General features: G+C 41.3%; 1 protein-coding gene and 1 pseudogene across 7 annotated transcripts in view; both read left to right on the forward strand.

The window, feature by feature from the left end:
• USP34 (ubiquitin specific peptidase 34) overlaps positions 1-21,647 on the forward strand; it is a 291,125-nt gene that overhangs the window by 63,189 nt on the left and 206,289 nt on the right. For all 7 annotated transcript variants that reach the window (XR_004054451.1, XR_004054449.1, XM_030921651.1 and 4 more), the window contains exons 3-5: positions 7,794-8,214; positions 17,328-17,378; positions 17,564-17,713. Coding sequence is in view for 5 of the 7 variants with exons in the window: in XM_030921651.1 (XP_030777511.1) it covers positions 7,794-8,214; positions 17,328-17,378; positions 17,564-17,713 (622 nt within the window). In the remaining 2 variants the exon portion in view is untranslated. The remainder of the gene's footprint in view (positions 1-7,793; positions 8,215-17,327; positions 17,379-17,563; positions 17,714-21,647) is intronic.
• On the forward strand, positions 1,217-1,766 carry LOC104673392 (annotated as a pseudogene).

Below are 21,647 nucleotides of genomic sequence, written 5' to 3' on the forward strand. Positions count from 1 at the left end.
CCTTTTGTTGAATTTTACAAATTGCTATAATTTTAATTGGTTTTTAAATTGTAAATGATGTATATACAAAAAGGTATATGACATGTATTTGTCTGTACATGTCTGTACATGTATATGACTGTACATTACAGTGCTCTGAATTTTGTTATTGTTATTTTGGCTCACTGACCAAAAAATGCTGTTTCGTAATCTGAATTTATATTTTCATAACATTTCATTCTTATTTCAGTAATCTATTATCTTATATCTCTCAGGATATAAATTACAGCTAAAATCTTTTTTTTTCTTTTTGTGTTTTACCTGTTTCTTCTAAATTTCTTTTCTTTCCTTTTCCTTTCTTTTTTCTTTTGTTTTTTTTTTTTGAGACAGAGTTTCACTCTTGTTGCTCAGGCTGGAGTGCAATAGCATGATCTTGGCTCACTGCAACCTCTGCCTTCTGGGTTCAGGTGGTTCTCCTGCCTCAGCCTCCCGAGTAGCTGGGATTACAGGCATGTGCCACCATGCCCAGATGATTTTGTGTTTTTAGTAGAGACAGGGTTTCTGCATGTTGGTCAGGCTGGTCTCAAACTTCTGACCTCAGGTTATCTGCCCGCCTCGCCTCCCAAAGTGTTGGGATTACAGGCATGAGCCACCGCGTCGCCCTTCCTGTTTTTATCTGCTTTTGGTGATCCAAAGGCAGATAAAATTTTTCTTGCAAATCTTATTGTTATTCTTTCATGGTTTTGAGAGGAGTACTAAACAGTGAATTTGAAGGTCTCTGTGGTCAGGGCATCTCAGATGTTGGCTACCACTGTATGATGGTTAAATGGTGAGTAGGCTTTCTTGTTGGGGCTAAATGGGCTTTTTCTATTCCAAACCCCACCACAAATACACTAAACTAAGAACACTCTAGGACAGAAAGCATGGGACGAAAGATGACAACTATCAGCGTAGTTTGGATGACAGAAAAGGGACAAATAGTAACTCAGAGTGAAAGAAACTTGTAAAGAGCTACAAAAAGACATTTAAAAGAGGTATCTTTCAATCTTTGGCTTTGAGATATGTTAGTCTAGTGGTTGGGGTACCAGATAGGAAAGGTACTTGAGGAGGTTTACCATTTAAGTCATATATTTCACTTATCTTGCTTTCAGTTTTTTTCTTTCTTTTCTTTTTTTTTTTTTTCAGACAGGGTCTCAATCTGTCACTGGGCTGGAGTGCAGTGGCATAGTCTAGCTCACTGCAGCCTTGACCTGTGGGGTTGATTTTTCTTTTTCTTTGTAAATCTCTTTCATAGCTAGTTAGAACTTTATTCCTTTCGAGTGGCAGGAGCCAAAGCAGCAGCGCAGGTTGTCCCCCTTTCCCCTCCCCCTTCCCCTCTCTCCAGTTGCCTTCCCGGGCCCCCTACACTCCACAGTCCCGGTCCCGCCATGTCCCAGAAACAAGAAGAGAACCCTGCGGAGGAGATCGGCGAGGAGAAGTGGGACACGCAGGAAAAAGAAGGTATTCTCCCTAAGAGAGCTGAAGAGGCAAAGCTAAAGGCCAAATACCCAATAGGACAAAAGCCTGGAGGCTCTGACTTCCTCATGAAGAGACTCCAGAAAGGGTAAAAGTACTTTGACTCAGGAGGCTACAACATGGCCAAAGCTGAGATGAAGAATAAGCAGCTGCCACGTACAGGACCAGACAAGAACCTGGTGACTGGTGACCACATCCCCACCCCACAGGATCTGCCCCAGAGAAAGTCCTCGCTCGTCACCAGCAAGCTTGCGGGTGGCCAAGTTGAATAATGCTGCCTGGGGCTCCTCCAGATCCTGAGATGCTGCCCCACCCCCCCCCCCCCCCCCCACACCCGGGTCCTGTGCTGGCTCCTGTCCCTTCTTGCTTTTGCAGCCAGGGGTCAGGAGGTGGCTCGGGTGCGGGCTGGAGAGCCAGCAGCCCTTGCCCGTTGGTGTCCCCGGCACGTGGCGCCCCTTGGGCTGAGCACCAAGACCTTGAACCTTTTTTTTTTTTTAACCTTTTTTCCAAATAACAATTGGGAGAAATCTCAATGAAATTCTGGGGGTGGGGGTGGGAGATATGGAGGAATATGAATTAGGGCTTGGAGTTGGTTAAAAAAAAAAACATTCCTGACTATCCTTCTTAACCACGTGGCTGGTGTGGGGTAGATGTGAGGGGAAGGAAGTGGGGTAGACTAATGAAGAGGAGTTCTAGTTGAGCTCTGTAGATAAATGTCTTGTTTCAGTGTGGTTGGAGACCTGGTGTCAGATGAAAGAAACTCCATGTGCACAGACAGATGCAAACAGCTCCTCTGGTTCTGCAGAGCTAGTTGAGAACTCAACGTTAATCATTTTAAAAAGTACTGTCCTTGAAATAGATTTGCTGTGGGGATCAGTGAGTGTGGGAGAAAGGAGCCATGAGCATGGGGAACTCCACAGAGCCCAAAGGACTTTCTCAGTATTTGAAATAAACAAAACAAAAACCCGTGAAAACACCCCCCTCCAAAAAAAAGAACTTTATTTCTTTCACTCTGAATTACTATTTTTCCCTTTTCTGTCACTCAAAGTATGTTGATAGCTGTCATCTTCTGTTTCATTATTTCTATTTTTCTAGAGTGTTCTTTAGTATATTTGTAGTAGGATTTGGAATAGAGAATAAGTAAGTTTATGTGTAAAATCAAGCTGGTTTTCATGAAGCTTGTAGCTAAAAAAAATTCAAGCTGGTTTTGACTGAAAGTGATGTTTTTATTTAAAATACCTTTCTGCCTTGCATTATGGATACAATGTACAGCAAGGGTCTCCAGCCCCTGGGCCACACACTGGTACCCAATTAGGAACCGGGCCACTCAGCAGGAGGTGAAGGGCAGATGAGTGAGTGAAGCATCATCTGTATTTACAGCCATTCCCCACTGCTCACATTACCACCTGAACTCCACCTCCTGTCAGATCAGTGGCAGCATCAGATTCTCACAGGAGCGTAAATCCTGTTGTGAACTGTGCATGTGAGGAATCTAGGTTGCACATTCCTCATGAGAATATAATGCTTGAGGCCGGGCGTGCTGGCTCAAGCCTGTAATCCCAGCACTTTGGGAGGCCCAGACGGGTGGATCACGAGGTCAGGAGATCGAGACCATCCTGGCTAACACAGTGAAACCCCATCTCTACTAAAAAATACAAAAAAAAAAAAAACTAGCCAGGCGAGGTGGCGGGCGCCTGTAGTCCCAGCTACTCGGGAGGCTGAGGCAGGGGAATGGCGTAAACCCGGCAGGCGGAGCTTGCAGTGAGCTGAGATCTGGCCACTGCACTCCAGCCTGGGCGACAGAGCGAGACTCCGTCTCAAAAAAAAAAAAAAAAAAAAAAAATATAATGCTTGATGATCTATTGCTGTCTCCTGTCACCCCTAGATGGTACCATCTAGTTGTAGGAAAACAAGCTCAGGGCTCCCACTAATGTTACATTATGATGAGTTGTATAATTATTTCATTATATATTACAGTATGATACTATAACATGCACAATAAATGTAATGTGCTTGAATCATCCCAAAGTCCTCTGGGTCCTGGGAGAAATCGTCTTCCACAAAATGGGTCCCTGGTGCCAAAAAGGTTGGAAACCATTGATATACAGAGGGAAATGCTGTATTGAGAATTCACATGCCTAGACTTCTCAGAATTGAATGTAATAGAAATAAAAATATTATTTACGTAATATACAATTATTTAAAAAATACATTTGTGTACGTGTGTGTTCCCCCATTAGACTCACAACTCTTTTTGAACTTGTTTATTTTGGGTCTGGAAGGACCCAGACCCGGTTTCTTTTGTTACTTTGTTGACATAATTTTTGTCTTTGAAGATCATCAGTTTCTTAGGTCCATTACCAAGCAGTTTAATGCTCATTTTCTAACATTTTTATTTTATTTTAATTTTGTTTTGTTTTATTATTTTATTTTTTTGTTTTATTTTATTTATTTTATTTAATTTTATTTATTTTAGAGACAGAGTCTTGCTCTGTCACCCAGGCTGGAGTGCAGTGGCGCAGTCTTGGCTCACTGCAGCCTCCACTTCCTGAGTTCAAGCAATTCTCCTGTCTCTGCCTCCCGAGTAGCTGGAATTACAGGCACCCGCCACCACACCTAGCTAATTTTTGTGTTTTTAGTAGAGACGGGGTTTCACGATGTTGGCCAGGCTGGTCTCAAACTCCTGACCTCAAGTGATCCACCTGCCTTGGCCTCCCAAAGTGCTGGCATTACAGGCAAGAACCACCGCACCTGGCCCTAACACTTATTTTAAAAGTAAATTTGGCTGAATCTTTGGCTTTCTCCATCCAAATCTGACTTCAAGATCGTTTTCTGGGATTTCAGATTCCATTTTTAGTAAATGATCTGCCTGCCTCACTCAGCCTCCCAAAGTGCTTACAGGCATGAGCCACCACACCCAGCCTGACCTCTTTGAACCTGATTTTTCTAAGTTTTTTTATGTTTTTTGAGACAGTCTCCCTCTATCACCCAGGCTGGAGTGCAGTGGTGCAATCTTGGCTCACTGCAACTTCCGCCTCCCGGGTTCAGACAATTCTTGTGCCTCAACCTCCTGAGTAGGTGGGATTACAGGTGTTTGTCACCACGCCCAGCTAATTTTTGTATTTTTAGTAGAGACGAGGTTTTGCTATATTGGCCAGGCCGGTCTCGAACTCCTGGCCTCTAGTGATGTGCCCACTTTGGCTTCCCAAAGTGCTGGGATTACAGGCTGAGACAGTGCACCCGCCCGACACTCAAGTTTATATGACCTCTCACTTTGGTTTTGTATGTTTTTTGAGAGAGAGGGTCTCACTCTGTCGCCCGGGCTGGAGTGCAGGGGTGCCATCTCGGCTCGCTGCAACCTCCGCCTCCCAAGTTCAAGTGACTTTCCTGCCTCAGCCTCCTTAGTATCTGGGATTACAGGTGGACCACCATGCCCATCTAATTTTTTTATTTTTAGTAGAGATGAGGTTTCACCATGTTGGCCAGGCTGGTCTCAAACTCCTGACCTTAAGTGATCTGTCTGCCTCAGCCTCCCAAAGTGCTGGGATTACAGGCGTGAGCCACCACACCCAGCCTGACCTCTTACTTTAAACCTGATTTTTCCTAAACATCAGAGGAAGAAGCTGTTAATCAGAAGAATTGGAGGAGAAATATGTTTATTTTTCTTCTTGTGAGAGTTGTGATATTATAGAATTGTAAAGCTGGAGCGGTTTTAGAGGTAAAAATAAAAACCCTTTCATTTTGCCACAGATAAAAAAGATACGATGCATTATTTATATATATTTATATAATGATATATTTCTGTGTGACAGAAATGCTCGAAAAGTAGTACTGTATCTTTTTTTTTTTTTTTTTTTGAGACGGAGTCTCGCTCTGTGGCCCAGGCTGGAGTGCAGTGGCAGGATCTCAGCTCACTACAAGCTCCGCCTCCCGGGGTTTACGCCATTCTCCTGCCTCAGCCTCCCGTGTAGCTGGGACTACAGGTGCCCGCCACCTCGCCCGGCTAGTTTTTTTGTATATTTTAGTAGAGACGGGGTTTCACCGTGTTAGCCAGGGTGGTCTCGATCTCCTGACCTCGTGATCCGCCCGTCTGGGCCTCCCAAAGTGCTGGGATTACAGGCTTGAGCCACCGCGCCCGGCCTGTAGTACTGTATCTTAAAACAGCAGTAAACATTTATTATGCTCAAAGTTTCAATGGGACAGGAATTTGGGAGTCCTTTAGCTGTTTGGTTCTGGGTTAGGTTTCTCATAATGTTTTAGTCAGGATATTGGCCAGGTGATAGTCATGTAAAGGCTCATATGGGGCTGGAGGATATACTTCCAAGTTGGCTTGCTTTAGTTAGTGATCAGGTTAGTGCTGGTTGTTTTTTTTTTTATTTTTTGAGACAGAATCTTGCTTTGTCACCCAGACTGGAGTGCAGTGGCACGATCTCCTGCCTCAGCATCCCGAGTAGTTGGGATTATAGGTGCCCACCACCACACCTAGCTAATTTTTATATTTTTGGTAGAGACGGGGTTTCACCATGTTGGCCAGGCTGATCTCGAACTCCTGACTTCAGGTGTTCCACCATCTCAGCCTCCCAGAGTGCTGGGATTACAGGCGTGAACCACCTCACCCGGCCTCAGTGCTGGTTGTTAATGGGAGGTCTTGGTACTTCCTCTTGTAAACTCCTCTTTGGGCTGCTTGAGTGTTTTTCCATGATAGGTGGCTTTCCCTAGAGTAAGTGATCCAAAAGAGAGCAAGGCAGAAGTCACAGTGTCTTTTATGACCTAGTCTCAGATGTCACACATTGTCACTTCTACCACATTCTATTCACTAGAAGTGAGTTCCATCTACACAGAAGAGTATCAAGTAATTTGTGGCTGTACTTCAAATTCGTGCTTGGAGAAATAAAATTATTTCCACAGGATCATACAGGGCGTTGGTGATCTATTCAGACTGCAATATAGATGTTTTGATTTGATGCTATTACTAGGTGCAGATTATAGATTATAGTTGCTTAGCTGTCGTCTGTCATTGGATACAAGTATTAGAACCAGGTACTTGTGTGTGTATGAATTACCTATTGATTCACCAGACCATTCCCTGCCTTATTTTGATAACATGATTTCGCTCTGTCACTCAGGCATGATCAGGGCTCACTGCTGTCTCAGCCGCCCAGGCTCAAGCCTCTCGAATAGCTGGGACTGCAGGCACAAGCCACGATGCCTAGCTAATTCTTTTATTTTTATTTTTTGTAGAGATAGGCCTCATTATATTGCCCTGGCTTGTCTTGAGCTCCTGGACTTAAGTGATCCTCCCACCTTGGTCTCCCAGAGTGTTGGGATTACAGGTGTGAGCCACCGCACCTGGCTGAGATCCTTTTAATTATCTACATATGCCAGGCATTGTGCTACTAACTGAACATGTCTAAGGAGAACTGGATTTGTTTGTAATACTTTTTTTTTTTAAGAATGTGTTTTGGCCTTGTTGCCCAGGCTGGAGTGCAGTGGTGTAATCTTGGTCACTACAGCCTCCGCCTCCCGGGTTCAAGTGATTCTCCTACCTAAGCCTCCCAAGTAACTGGGATTACAGGTGCCCACAACCATACCCGGCTAATTTTTTTTGTATTTTTAGTAGAGACAGGGTTTCATCATGTTGATCAGGCTGGTTTCGAACTCCTGACCTGAAGTGATCCACCTGCCTGGACCTTCCAAAGTGCTGGGATTACAGGCGTGAGCCACACCGCGCCCGGCCGATCCTGTTTTTTATATATGTGTATATTTTACAGGAGCTGGGGAGAGAAAGAGTGTGTGTGTTTTGTGCCTAAACACTTTTGATTTACCAGATAGTGTCAGAGCACCCCTCCCAAGTAGCCTTCAAGGACATTAACTTTAAAATGCGGCTGTTTTATTAGTTGACAACAAAATTCCTTATATTAAAAAGCTGGCTTTATTAGTAAGGTATTTTGTTATAGCCAATTTCCTAATAACTTGCTCAACATATATTGAGTACTTGATACTGGAGAAACAAAATGCCACAATTCTTGTTTTTAAATAGTTCCTTGTATAGAAGGACAGACAAATCCATACATAAAACTGAAGATAATAGCTGTAAACCTAACATGATGACTTTATACTAACTAAAATATCAGTTGTTGTTGCGATGCTATCTTTATATTATTAAGGTGTACCACAGCAGGAAGGAAAAAATAAAAGCAAATCTGGAAATAACTTAGTATTTGCTTGCTTGTTTTTTTTTATTAAAAAAATATAGCTGCTGCTCTATTACTAATTTATTAATTTTTTTTCTCTTATAGGCAATGTCTATGCTGCTTCAAGGAATATAAGCATTTGGAGATTTTTAATCAAGTAGTGTGTGCACTTATTAACTTAGTGATTGCCCAAGTTCAAGTGCTCCGGGACCAGCTTTGTAAACATTGTGCTACTATTAACATAGATTCCACGTGGCAAGATGAGAGTAATCAAGCAGAAGAACCACTGAATATAGATAGAGAGTGTAATGAAGGAAGTTCAGAAAGACAAAAATCAATAGAAAAAAAATCAAACTCTACAAGAATTTGTAATCTGACTGAGGAGGAATCTTCAAAGAGTTCTGATCCTTTTAGTTTATGGAGTACAGATGAGAAGGAAAAACTCTTACTATGTGTGGCAAAAATTTTTCAAATTCAGTTTCCCTTATATACCGCTTACAAGCATAATACTCACCCTACTATTGAGGTATGTAAAAATAGGTGTTGTGAATTTTAAGTAATACCAAGTCTTAACTTGGCAGTCTGTTTCTCACTGATAAGTACGAAGACAGTTTTTGCTGGCAGAAAATCATTATTGTCACCAGAATTATTTAATGTTTCTCCAGAACATTTTTTTAGCAGTTTGTGCTGAAAATTTGCTCAATATAGTTCATCCTATCAAGGAAAGATGTATACATTGAACTCAGAAAGTAAACTGGTAGTGATCTAAACATTTTACTGGTATAGATCTATGCTTATTTTATGACTCTAATAAAAGTTGGCCGGGTGCAGTGGCTCAAGCCTGTAATCTCAGCACTTTGGGAGGCTGAGATGGGCGGATCACGAGGTCAGGAGATCAAGACCATCCTGGCTAACCTGGTGAAACCCCGTTTCTACTGAAAAATACAAAAAACTAGCCGGGCGAGGTGGCGGGCGCCTGTAGTCCCAGCTACTCGGGAGGCTGAGGCAGGAGAATGGCGTAAACCTGAGAGGCAGAGCTTGCAGTGAACTGAGATCCTGCCACTGCACTCCAGCCTGGGCGACAGATCGAGACTCTGCCTCAAAAAAAAAAAAAAAAAAAAAAAAAAAAAAAATAAAATAAAATAAAATAAATAAATAAATAAATAATAGTTGAGGGAAAGGAAACACGTGGAATTTTAAATTTCATTCTTAGAAATAGTCTGCAGACCAGAATTTGCTTTCCTCAAGAGAAAAGCTTAGCAAATTATCTGTAATTAGTAGTTTCAAATAATAGTATTTTCTTTTGTAAGTTAAGATGCAGCCTTTGAGATGTCACAATATAATTCTGCCATATTCTATTGTGCTGCTTTCTGTTACTTGAAGCAGTTCACAAGGGCAACCCAGATTCAAAGGGGTAGTGAAGTAGACTCCATTTCTGGGGGGAGGAGAAGTGTAAATTTCATTTTTTTTCTTACACATTCTGTTTCCTGTGCATCCTGGGAAATGAAGAGTTATGGCCGTTAGAGAATCTACTACATTTTTTTGTTGTTGGTTTTAATCTGCCTCTTTTCTCTAGCTTACTTGTTCTGTAACCTTTATACTTCTCTTTCTTCGTGTGGAAAGTAGTAGTCCTTTACTGGGATATTTTCAGGTCAAATGGAGACTTACTTGAAAACATAGCTTGAGGGCAGATATTTTCCCTGTTAGAATTCTTTTTAAGAATATTTTAAATCAGGCACACTTGGTTTCTCAAGTCACCCACTTGGCCCTCTTCCAAGTTGTAGTTTCGGTCCTCCTTTCTTTCCTTTCTTCCCTCACTGTTCTAAAGTTTTGTTTTGTTTTGAGATAGTCTTGCTCTGTAGCCCAGGCTGGAATGCAGTGGCGCGATCTTGGCTCACTGCAAGCTCCACCTCCTGGGTTCACACCATTCTCCTGCCTCAGCCTCCCAAGTAGCTGGGACTACAGGCGCCTGCCACCATGCCTGGCTAATTTTTTTCTTTGTATTTTTTAGTAGAGATGGATGGGGTTTCACCCTTTTAGCCAGGATGGTCTCGATCTCCTGGCCTCATGATCCGCCCACCTTGGCCTCCCAAAGTGCTGGGATTACAGGCGTGAGTCACAGCGCCTGTCCTCTAAAGCTTTTTGATAAACTTTCATTCACTCCTGCTCTAGGAGGGGGAAAAAGAGTATTTAAAGTCAGATTGTGCTCTGTCTTCTAAAAATCTTAGCCTATGATCATCCAGTATAGAAACTATTAATCTCTTACATGATATAAATATATTAAATATTCTGAAAAAGTCATCTCAGTCTTTTTTCAACAAAAGAGTCCCATCAGGCAAACTTGAAACATTTAATCTACATAAACACCATCTACACGGTGCTTTAGTATCTTAACTTGGTAATTGAAAGATGCTGAAAATAGTTTTCATTAGGGACTTAGATATGTGAAATTCACAGAAATTTTTTTCAATTAAAAATTTCTTAATGATACAGAACTATAAGCAATACTGAATCTGCTGCTTCTAAAATAAACTTGATTATCAGTGTTCTTTCTTATTTTCAAAAATGGTAATCTCTAAATGTAGGCATAGTTACACTCCTGTACTTTGTTTTAAAGTGCTTTGTGATTACTCTTCTTGAGTATTTTATGTTACTACTTGGTTGAAAGCAATGGTTTTGTGAGGTCTTTGAGGAAAATTCTAACAAAAAATACCCATAGATATAGTAAAGGAGTAACCTCCTTATACCAGATTCTATAATATATTAGATATGTGCTTTTAAAATTTTCTTTTCATAGTAGTTGTTTTCCAGGTTTCTATTATGTTAATAACGATCTGTTACAAGTGCTCTAAAATTTCTAGTTTCTGTCCTAATGGCGATTTAATTAAATGTGGTAAGTTGGGTCAACTGTTTCATATGGTCCTAGATCAAACACTTGGTAGCATACATGTTGTAAAATTATATATATGTATAAATTTGTGTGTATATACACACAGTTATTTTAAAGCAAATTAAATGTAATAAAGCTTACTAGAGATTTTTATCCCACTTTCCTTTGAGGAAATAGTCCATCCAGTCTCTTTTTTGTACTGTTGTGCTGTCCTTTCTGAAGCCTTTGATTTTTATTTGTAGTTAATATTTTTTAAAGAGGCACAACTTGGCCAAAATTCTTAGAAGGACAAGATTCAAAACTCATCTGTTAGTATTTTGATAGCTGTGTCTTTAGAAACCTACTCAACACTTTTATTTTATAGAAGAAGCAACTGGCCTACAGAGGCTAAAAGATTTGATCGGGCATATTGCTGAGAAGAGTCCTAGAATCCGGGTCTTACTCTATTGCACTACTTCTAAATCATTTTGAACTAATTACTGTATTCTAAATGATATGGAAACTTGGAGCCCCTCCGTCTGTCTCTTCCTTTCTCTCTTTCCTATTGTCCCCATCAAAGCCGATAATATTGTGAAAGGTTCAGTAATTGGACATAAGTAATATTAATTCAGAATAAAAAGGAGGAACGGCCTAGTTTTTTTTTCCCCCTTGAGAGGGTCTTGCTCTGTCTCCCAGGCTGGAGTGCGGTGGTGTGATCATAGGTCATCGTAACCTTGAATTCCTGGGCTCAAACGATCCACCCACCTCAGCCTCCTGAGTAACTTGGACACTAGGCACTCACCACAGTGCCTGGCTAAGTTTATTTTTATTTTATTATTATTACTTTAAGAGATGGGGTTTATCTGTGTTTATGGGGTTTATCGAGACCAGGCTGGTCTCGAACTCTTGGCCTCAGGTGATCCTCCTGCCTTGGCCTCCAAAGTGCTGGGATTACAGACATGAGCCACGGTGCCTTGCCATGCTAGTTGCATTCTTTATCCTGAATAATTATGTGTAATTCTGTGAAATGAGATTGCCCTAGTGTAAGTTTTTTTCTAAGTATAGGGAAAAAGATTATGAAAATGATAGAAAGGGCCAGGTACAGTGGCTCACACTTGTAATCCCAGCATTTTTGGAAGCCAAGGCAAGAGGACCACTTGAAGCCGGGAGTTCAAGTCTAGGCTGGGCAACATAGCAAGAGCTCATCTCTACAAAAGAAGAGAAAAAAAATTAATTGGGCATAGTGGTACATGCCTGTATTCCCAGCTATTTGGGAGGCTGAGGCAAAAGGATCACTTGAGCCAGGAGTTTAAGGCTGCAGTGAGCTATGATCATGCCTCTGCATGACAGAGTGGGACCCTATCTTTAAAAAAGTAGAAAGGAGAGAAACCACTGCATTTATGTTAAATATACATATGGTATAATCAGACAGATTATATACATGAGGCTTTTTAAATTTTTTTTTTTGAGATGGAGTCTCACTTGGTCGCTAGGCTAGAGTGCAATGGCGCAATCTCAGCTAACTGCAACGTCTGCCTCCTGGGTTCAAGCGATACTCCTGCCTTACCTTCCCAAGTAGCTGGGACTACAGGCGCGCACCACAACGCCCAGCTGATTTTTGTATTTTTAGTAGAGGTGGAGTTTCACCATGTTGGCCAGGATGGTCTCGATCTCTTGACCTTGTGACCCGCCAGCCTTGGCCTCCCAAAGTGCTGGAATTACAGGCGTGATCTACCGCACCTGGCCTTATTTTTAAATTTTTGAATCAGGGTCTTCCTCTGTCACTCAGGCTGGAGGAGTACACTGGCGCAGTTACGATTCATTGTAGCCTTGAATTCCTGGGCTTCAGTAATCCTTCAACTTCAGTATCCTAAGTAGCTGGGAGTGCAGGTGCATGCCTCTATGCCTAGCTAGTTTTTAAATTTTTTTGAGGAGACAGGGTCTCGCTCTGTTGCCTGAGCTGGTTTCGAACTCCTGGCTTTGGGCAGTCCTCCTGCCTCAGCCTCCCAAAGTGCTGGGATTATGAGCATGAGCCACCACGACCAGCCAGTTTAGTATCTTTTAGAATAATTTCAACGTTGTACAATTATCACGACTAATTCCAGCATCACTGACTGCCTTTTCAGTGAAAATTTTATTTGAGACATTGATTTCTTCGTGGTTTGATCGTGGAGCAACATTTGCTTAATTTACATAGGTTTGCCTTTCCTCTATAGTTACTCTTTTATTTCTCTCTGTTTTCTCTTTTAAAATAACCAAATAGGCCGGGCGTGGTGGCTCAAGCCTGTAATCCCAGCACTTTGGGAGGCCAAGGCGGGCGGATCATGAGGTCAGGAGATCGAGACCATCCTGGCTAACACGGTGAAACCCTGTCTCTACTAAATAATACAAAAAACTAGCCAGGCAGGTGGTGCGTGCCTGTAGTCGCAGCTCCTCGGGAGGCTGAGGCAGGAGAATGGCGTAACCCTGGGAGGCGGAGCTTGCAGTGAACTGAGATCCGGCCACTGCATTCCAGCCTGGGCAACAGAAAGAGACTCTGTCTCAAAAATAAATAAAAATAAAATAACCAAATTTCTCTGCTATAAACAGGATGGGATCAACTCATGTAGTAAATGGGAGGTATTTGAGGAAAAAAACCCAAGACTTTAAAAATCATTGATAAGTTTATTAAGGCCTTTCTCAGGGATTACCTAAAATAAGAACTTTTGAAAAATACTGCCTTTTTTTTTTTTTTTTTTTTGGGAGACAGAGTCTTGCACTGTCGCTGAGGCTGGAGTGCAGTAGCGTGATCTCAGCTCACTGCAGCCTCTGCCTCCCAGGTACAAGCAATTCACTTGCCTCAGCCTCCCAAGTAGCTGGGATTACAGGTGCTTGCCACCATGCCTGGCTAGTTTTTTTGTATTTTTAGTAGAGACGGGGTTTCACTATGTTGGGCAGGGTGGTCTCCACCTTCTGACCTCGTGATCTGCCTGCCTCAGCCTTCCAAAGTGCTGAGATTACAGTCGTGAGCCACTGCGCCCAGGGCCGTTAATTCATCTTTTAATGAGACTTCCTAGTATTAGTTTTTTTTTAAACCTATAGATCTGTGTTAATTTTTTATATATTACTTAAAAATGCGATTATAACAACATTTTAGGATGCTAGCTTTATGTATTCAGTTTAGAAATAGAGTGGTAAAACAGTTCCCCTGAATCACCAAAATAGATGTAATCAAACCTGAGTAACGCTGCATATCAGGCCAGAACTCTGTTAGATTTTTTTTTTTTTTAAAGAATTTTGATCCTGTCGCCCAGACTGGAGTGTGGTGGCATGATACCGGCTCACTGCAACCTCCACCTCCCGGGATTCAAGCGATTCTCCTGCTTCAGCCTCCTGAGTAGCTGGGATTACAGGCGCACGCCGCCACACCCTGCTAATTTTTGTAGTTTTAGTAGAGACCATGTTAGGCTGGTCTTGAACTCCTGGCCTTGTGATCCACCCGCCTAGGCCTCTCAAACTGCTGGGATTACAAGCATGAACCACTGCGCCGACCGCTAGGAGATTTTTTAACTGTGTCCATGTTAAGCACTAGAAATCTTGACTCTTTTTTTTTTTTTTTTTTTTTTTTTTTTTTTTTTTTTTTTTTGAGGAGGAGTCTCGCTCTGTCGCCCAGGCTGGAGTGCAGTGGCTTGATCTCGGCTCACTGCAAGCTTCGCCTCCCGGGTTCCCGCCATTCTCCCGCCTCAGCCTCCGAGTAGCTGGGACTACAGGCGCCCGCCACCTCGCCCGGCTAGTTTTTTGTATTTTTAGTAGAGACGGGGTTTCACCGTGTTAGCCAGGAGGGTCTCGATCTCCTGACCTCGTGATCCACCCGCCTCGGCCTCCCAAAGTGCTGGGATTACAGGCTTGAGCCACCGCGCCCGGCCGAAATCTTGACTCTTAAGATTATAGCATCATTCACCTGGTCCATGATTCTGTATTTAACAGTACCATAGGAGGTCGTAAATTCTAGACTTTGAAGACCATGAAAAAGTTTGTTGAGACTAACATAAAGCTTTGCCTCTGGCCTTGGTTGTCATAGCTAGGAGTGGATTTAGGAAGTTTAGTACACTTACTTTGAGAATTGATTTCTCTAAGGGCATTTTTTGTTAATTTTGAAATGTTCTGAGTTCTGTATGATTGCTTTCAGTCAATGGTTTTCAGACTTCATTTCAGCAGTGTAACTTAAATATCTAAAATAGGTGATGGCAATGAATGGGTTTCTTTGGTAGCTTTTTTCAGATGAAAATTTCTAGCTTTCTGATCATAAAAGCAGTATTTTCTCCCTCCCTCCCCTTTCCCCTTCCCCCTCCCCCCTCCCCTCCCCTCCCCTCCCCTCCCCCCCTTCCCCCTCTTCCCCCTCCCCCCTCTTCCCCCTCCCCCCTCTTCCCCCTCCCCCTCTTCCCCCTCCCCCCTCCCACCTCCTCCCCCTCCCCCCTCCCACCTCCTCCCCCTCCCCCCTCCCACCTCCTCCCCCTCCCCCAGTCTTTTCAGTGTGATTTTTTTTTTTTTTTTTTTTTGAGATGGAGTCTTGCTCATCACCCAGGCTGGAGTGTGGTGGCGCAATCTCGGCTCACTGCAAGCTCCACCTCCCAGGTTCATGCCATTCTCCTGTCTCAGCCTCTCGAGTAGCTGGGACTACAGGTGCTCACCACCACGCCCAGCTAATTTTTTGTATTTTTAGCAGAGATGGGGTTTCACCATGTTAGCCGGGATGGTCTTGATCTCCTGACCTCGTGATCCGCCCGCCTCGGCCTCTCAAAGTGCTGGGATTACAGGCGTGAGCCACCGTGCCTGGCCTTTTTTTTTTTTTTTTTTTTTGAGATGGAGCCTCATTTTGTCTCCCAGACTGGAGTGCAGTGGTGTGATTGCGGCTCACTGCAACCTCTGCTTCCTGGGTTCAAGCAATTCTCCTTCCTCAGCCTCCCAAGTAGCTGGGATTACAGGTGCCTACCACCACATCTGGCTAATTTTTGTATTTTTAGTAGAGACAAGGTTTCAGTATGTTGGCCAGACTGGTCTAGAACTCCTGATCTCAAGTGATCTGCCCATCTCGGCCTCCCAAAGTGCTGGGATTACATGCATAAGCCGCCATGCCTGGCCTCTGTGTGAAAAATTAAATACAGAATATACAAAATACAGACTTTGAAAGGCCTTTGAGCTTGTCTTTTCTCTTCATTCTCTTCTCTAAAAAACACATAAGTTCAGATATTTCCAAATGTAAAAATTATGAAGATCAGATCATCATAAATTTTCTTCTTTCAGAAATGTAACATGGGTGTTTTGTCTGTACATAAGATTTTGCCTTATTTTCATACAGCCTTTTAAAGTTGTAACTAAAAATCACTTGATTATACAGTTTATTTTCAGTAGATTTACAGAATTGTGCAACCATCATCACATTCTAATTTTAGAGTATTTCCATCATCCCCCAAAGATCCCTCATGCCTGTTTCACCTTATTGTTAAGAGTTAGGGCTAGGTGAGGTGTCTCATGCCTGTAATCCCAGCACTTTGGGAGGCCGAGGCGGGCAGATCACGAACGAGGTCAGGAGACCGAGACCATCCTGGCTAACATGGTGAAACCCCCGTCTCTACCAAAAATACAAAAAATTAGCGGGGCGTGGTGGTGGGCACCTGTAGTCCCACCTATTCTGGAGGCTGAGGCAGGAGAATGGCGTGAACCTGGGAGGCCGAGGTTGCAGTGATCTGAGATCTCAGTACTGCACTTGAGCCTGGGCGACAGTGCGAGACTCTGTCTCAAAAAAAAAAAAAAAAAAAAAAAAAAAAAATTAGCTGGAATAGTTATGCCACCATCAAATTGATGGATGTCAGTTGTTACTAATTATGGGTTAATGAGCATTGTTATGCATTTATTTTCCAGTACTACTGTGATGAGTTCGTTAGGACAAAAAGCTAGAATTACTGGGTTAAAGACAATGTATGTTTTAAATATTGATGAATATTGCCAAATTGCCTTCCAAAAAGTTCATACGAACTTATACTCACCAACAATGGATAACTTTGCTTTTAGGCAGTTTAAATCTTTTGCATGGAAAGCACATTGTGTAACTCTTCAAGTGTTACCTCTAGGGAATTCCGGAGCACAGTTTCAAAAACTATGAAAAAGTTTGTTGAGAAACTTTCCAAAACTCAGAAACCACTTAACTATAATGTATTTTTATCAGAATTACCTTTAGTTTTATTTTAAGCTTTTTTATGTTTGTTTGTTTTGGAGACAGTTTTGCTCTGTCACCCAGGCTGGAGTGCAATGGCGTGATTTCAGCTCACTGCAACCTCTGCCTCCCAGGTTCAAGCCATTCTTGTGCCTCAGTCTCCTGAGTATTACAGGTGCCTGCCACCACACTGGCAATTTTTTTATTTTTAGTAGAGACAGGGTTTTACCATGTTGGTCAGGCTGATCTCGAACTCCTGACCTCAGGTGATCCACCCACCTCAGCCTCTGAAAGTGCTGAGATTTTAAACATTTATGTTTTTAAGGCAAGATTACTTAATGTTTAATAAGGCAAAATAGTGCGTAGTATGTACTGTGGAATGGTTTCTATTTAAAGGAGGACTAAAATATACCTTAGAGCTGAATAATGCTAGCTTCAGTTAGGAGTATCACTGTTTATCAGGAGTAATTGCAAAATAGTCTATTCAGTTTTTATAAAATCAGTCTTACAGAATTGTATTTTTTAAAGATTAGTAGTTGTAACCTAATTTTATTTGCTTTTTTTTTTTTTAAATTAGGATATATCAACTCAAGAAAGTAACATATTAGGGGCATTCTGTGATATGAATGTAAGTGTTTACCTTTTTTATTCTTTTATGGAAAATATTATTTTTCTTTTTTTTTAACAAAGCTTCATCCATATGATTTATTATTTATGTATGTCTTGAGTTTCTCATCGGTATCTTTCCAGTATTGCTAATAAGATAATAATTACTCGTGCGTTTTCAAATAATGACATATTTTATTTTCCCAGGATGTAGAAGTACCATTGCATTTGCTTCGTTATGTATGTTTGTTTTGTGGGAAAAATGGCCTTTCTCTCATGAAGGATTGCTTTGAATATGGAACTCCTGAAACTTTGCCATTTCTTATAGCACATGCATTTATTACAGTTGTGTCTAATGTAAGTATTGTTTTGAATTGATCTTAATTTGGGAGCAATGTCTAGCATATCAGTAACATGAATTTTATGCTCTGAAAAGGTTTTGAATGATTTGCATGTATAATTTTTTTTTTTTTTGGTTTTGACAAAATGAGTACAGAAACATTTTAACAGTCTTTATTATTAAGATTAGAGTTTGAATAAAATTTAAAGTTACTGTTTTAAAGCTAAAAGGAGTCATGGCTATAATTATTTAATCTAAAATAGGTGACGGTGCACAAAACTTTTGCTTTTTTATTTTTTAACTTTTTGTTTTGTTTTGTTTTGTTTTGAGAGAGGGTCTCACTCTGTTGCCTAGGCTGCGGCTTCTACCTCCTGGGCTCAGGTGATCCTCCCACCTCACCCTCCTGAGTAGCTGGGGCTAGAGGTGTGCACCACCATGCCTGGCTGAATTTTTGTACTTTTTTTTAGAGACAGGGTTTCACCATGTTGCCCAGGCCATTTTAAACTTCCTCTGCATGGGATTCTGTCCTGGGAAATATTTGACTTTTTAGTTTATTGGTTACTTTAAATTATGCTTGCCTAGGTTACTATTGTAGTATGCCTGAATTCTCTCTATATTACACATGAAGATGTAACATTTCTTCTTGCCTTTGAAAATAAGGTAATTCTTCTGCATCCTGTGAATATCAGTTTACTGTGAAGCACAGTGGATATGGAAAGAAAGATACTTTTATTTTTTTTTTCAGACAGAGTCTTGCTCTGTCCCCCAGGCTGGAGTGCAGTGGTGCAGTCTCAGCTCACTGCACCCTCTGCCTCCTGGGTTCAAGCGATTCTTCTGCCTCAGCCTCCCGAGTAGCTAGGACTATAGGCATGAGCTACCATGCCTGGCTAATTTTTGTATTTTTAGTACATGTTGGCCAGGCTGGTCTCAAACTCCTGACCTCATGATCCACCCACCTTGGCCTCCCAAAGTTCTGGGATTACAGGCATGAGCCACCACGCCTGGCCTGGAAAGAAAGATACCTGTATATTAAAATTCATCCTTTAATAACCTATTCTGGTCGTCATTTAAAAAATTGGTAAAGCAAAAGTTCAGTGTACCTTTACCAAACCCTGAAATCTTGTGTAATGGAATTACCTTAATTAATAGCTAATATCAGATATTTAAATTATCTATAAAATAAAAATACTGAGTGAAAAGGTACTCAACCAAACATTTTGTTGCATTGCTTCCAATGCTATGTGCTTTGCAGTGATGTCGTACATTGGAAACAACACTGACATTACTAAAATTGGTAATAAATGATTATTGTCAAGGTCATTTTTAGTTAAAAAAATTCTATGCATTCTGATAGGTTGAAAATATTACATACAGTAGTAGCATATAGCATGTAGGTGAATAATGTAGCCTTTTTTTTTTTTTTTTTTGAGATGGAGTCTTGCTCTGTTGCCCAGGCTGGAGTGCAGTGGTGTGATCTTGGCTCACTGCAAGCTCCGCCTCCTGGGTTCATGCCATTCTTCTGCCTCAGCCTCCCGAGAAGCTGGGACTGCAGGCGCCCACCACCACACCTGGCTAATTTTTTGTATTTATTTTTTTAGTAGAGACAAGGTTTCACTGTATTAGCCAGGATGGTCTCGATCTGCTGACATCGTGATCTGCCCACCTCGGCCTTCCAAAGTGCTGGGATTACAGGCGTCAGCTCCCGCGCTCTACCTTTTTTTAGACGGTGTCTGGCTCTGTTGCCCAGGCTGGAGTGCAGTGGCATGATCTGGCTCACTGCAACCTCCGTCTCCCGGATTTAAGCTATTCTCCTGCTTCAGCCTCCTGAATAGCTGGGACTACAGGTGCATGCCACCATGCGTGGTTAATTTTTATATTTTTAATAGAGATGGGGTTTCACCATGTTGTCTAGGCTGGTCTCAAACTCCTAACCTCCGGTGATCCTCCCACCTCAGCCTCCCAAAGTGCTGGGAGTACATACGTGAGCCACTGTGTGTGATCTAAGCCTTAATTTTTTTCATTTGCAAAGCGGGAATGATGATGGTATCCATCTACCTTAGAGGATTGTTGTGAGGTTTAAAATGAGAAAGAAAGATTTTAAGCTCAAAATGTAGTACTTGACATATAAAGTGTGTAGTAACTGGTAGCTTTTACTAACTTTGGCTGTTATTAAATACTTAAGTGATCCTGTTATTCTGATTGAACTTACTTGTTTGATAGGAAGTTTTATGTACTTTGGCATTCTCTGAGAGAAGATATCTCAATTTAGTTAAGTGAAATGCTGTGATAACATTTTTATTTTACACTGTGGTAATTTTGGAGAGGGCATATAATTTTGAAACACCAAAATACCAAAGGGTTTACTTAATCAGGAATATTACATAAACCTGAATTAAACTGTTTCTTGAATTTATTTGTACTAATTTTTGGTTAACAGTCTAGTATGGAAGGCTTGTTAAAGAGTTTATTACTATATCTTTATAAGTTACTGTTTACAGAGTTTTTTTCCCCCTTATTTTATCTGTTTTTTTGAGACAGAGTCTCACTCTGTCACCCAGGCTAGAGTGCAGTGGCACCATCTTGGCTCACTGCAGCGTCCACCTCCCGAGTTCAAGCGATTGGCTACCTCAGCCTCCCTAGTGGCTGGGATAACTAGTGCATGATACCACACCCGGCTAATTTTTGTGTTTTCAGTAGACACGGGGTTTCACCATGTTGTCCAGGCTGGTCTCAAAATCCTGTCCTCCCATGATCTGCCCACCTCGGCCTCTCAAAGTGCTGGGATTACAGACTTGAGCCACTGCACCTGGCCTTTGTTTTGGTTTTGTTTTTGTTTTGAGAGAGAGGTCTGCTGTGCGGTAGCATAATAGCAGCTCACTGCAGCGTTAACCTCCCAGGCTCAAGCAAACCTCCCATGTCAGCCTCCCAAGTACCTGCGACTAAAGGTGCATGTCACCATGCCTGGCTAAATTAAAAATTGTTTTTGTAGAGATGGCGTTACACTGTTGCCCAACCTGTATAGTTACCCTTTACTAAATAGCAAGGTTTAGGCTTAGATTCTATTTTGTCTTTCTCTTCAGCTCTTTTATGACTGCTAATTGGTGGACTGTTGACAATCTGCATAGTTTTCTTTATCTTAAAACTCTCCTGAGGACATCAAAAACAAAGTTGTACTATTTAAATTAATAATGTATTTTTTGAACACCATAATACTATAATACTATATAATCTGTGTTTGTTAATTTTCTGAGAATAATAACTCAATGGAGTTAAGCTTTAATTGGCATCTTTTCCTTATAAAAATATTTTAGATTGGCTCTGCAAGCTAATTTTTCATATAGTTAATATTTTAGTGTACATTAACAGTTTAGAGTTCTTTTTGTAATCAAGCTTACTACAGAAGTTGTGCTTTATTTATTTATTTCATAGTAATTTCCTCTAGTGGGTCATTGTATAAACCCTGATAATTTTTATATGTTCATTCCTTTTTTTGCGAAGTGGGCAACTTGTTTAGCCATGGTGTTTTGGCTTCAATAGGGTGAGGTCTCTATTTGGGAATCTCTGAATTTCACAGGAAGGAGTACAACTATATTTAGCAATAAAAAAAATAGTATTAGATTTTAGGGCAATCCTTTGTAAAGAAAAGAAAATAACTCATAAATAACTTTCATGGCAAGACAGATAAGGGCTGACATTACTGAATACCTCTTTTTCTCAGTTTATTATAGTAAATTATACATTCAGAAGAGAACATGTTTATAGCATTTCCTGGGATTCAGGAAATGATCCCGTTCTGTTTATTTTCTAGGATGATTTCCTCCTCACTTAAAAAAAAATCTATATTTATTTTGAGACTGGCTAATTTTTGTGTTTTTGGTAGAGACAGTGTTTCACCATGTTTCCCAGGCTGGTCTTGAACTCCTGGGCTCAAACGATCTGCCTGCCTCGGCC

The sequence above is a fragment of the Rhinopithecus roxellana genome, chromosome 17 (assembly GCF_007565055.1).
Source record: "Rhinopithecus roxellana isolate Shanxi Qingling chromosome 17, ASM756505v1, whole genome shotgun sequence".
Lineage (NCBI taxonomy): Eukaryota > Metazoa > Chordata > Mammalia > Primates > Cercopithecidae > Rhinopithecus > Rhinopithecus roxellana.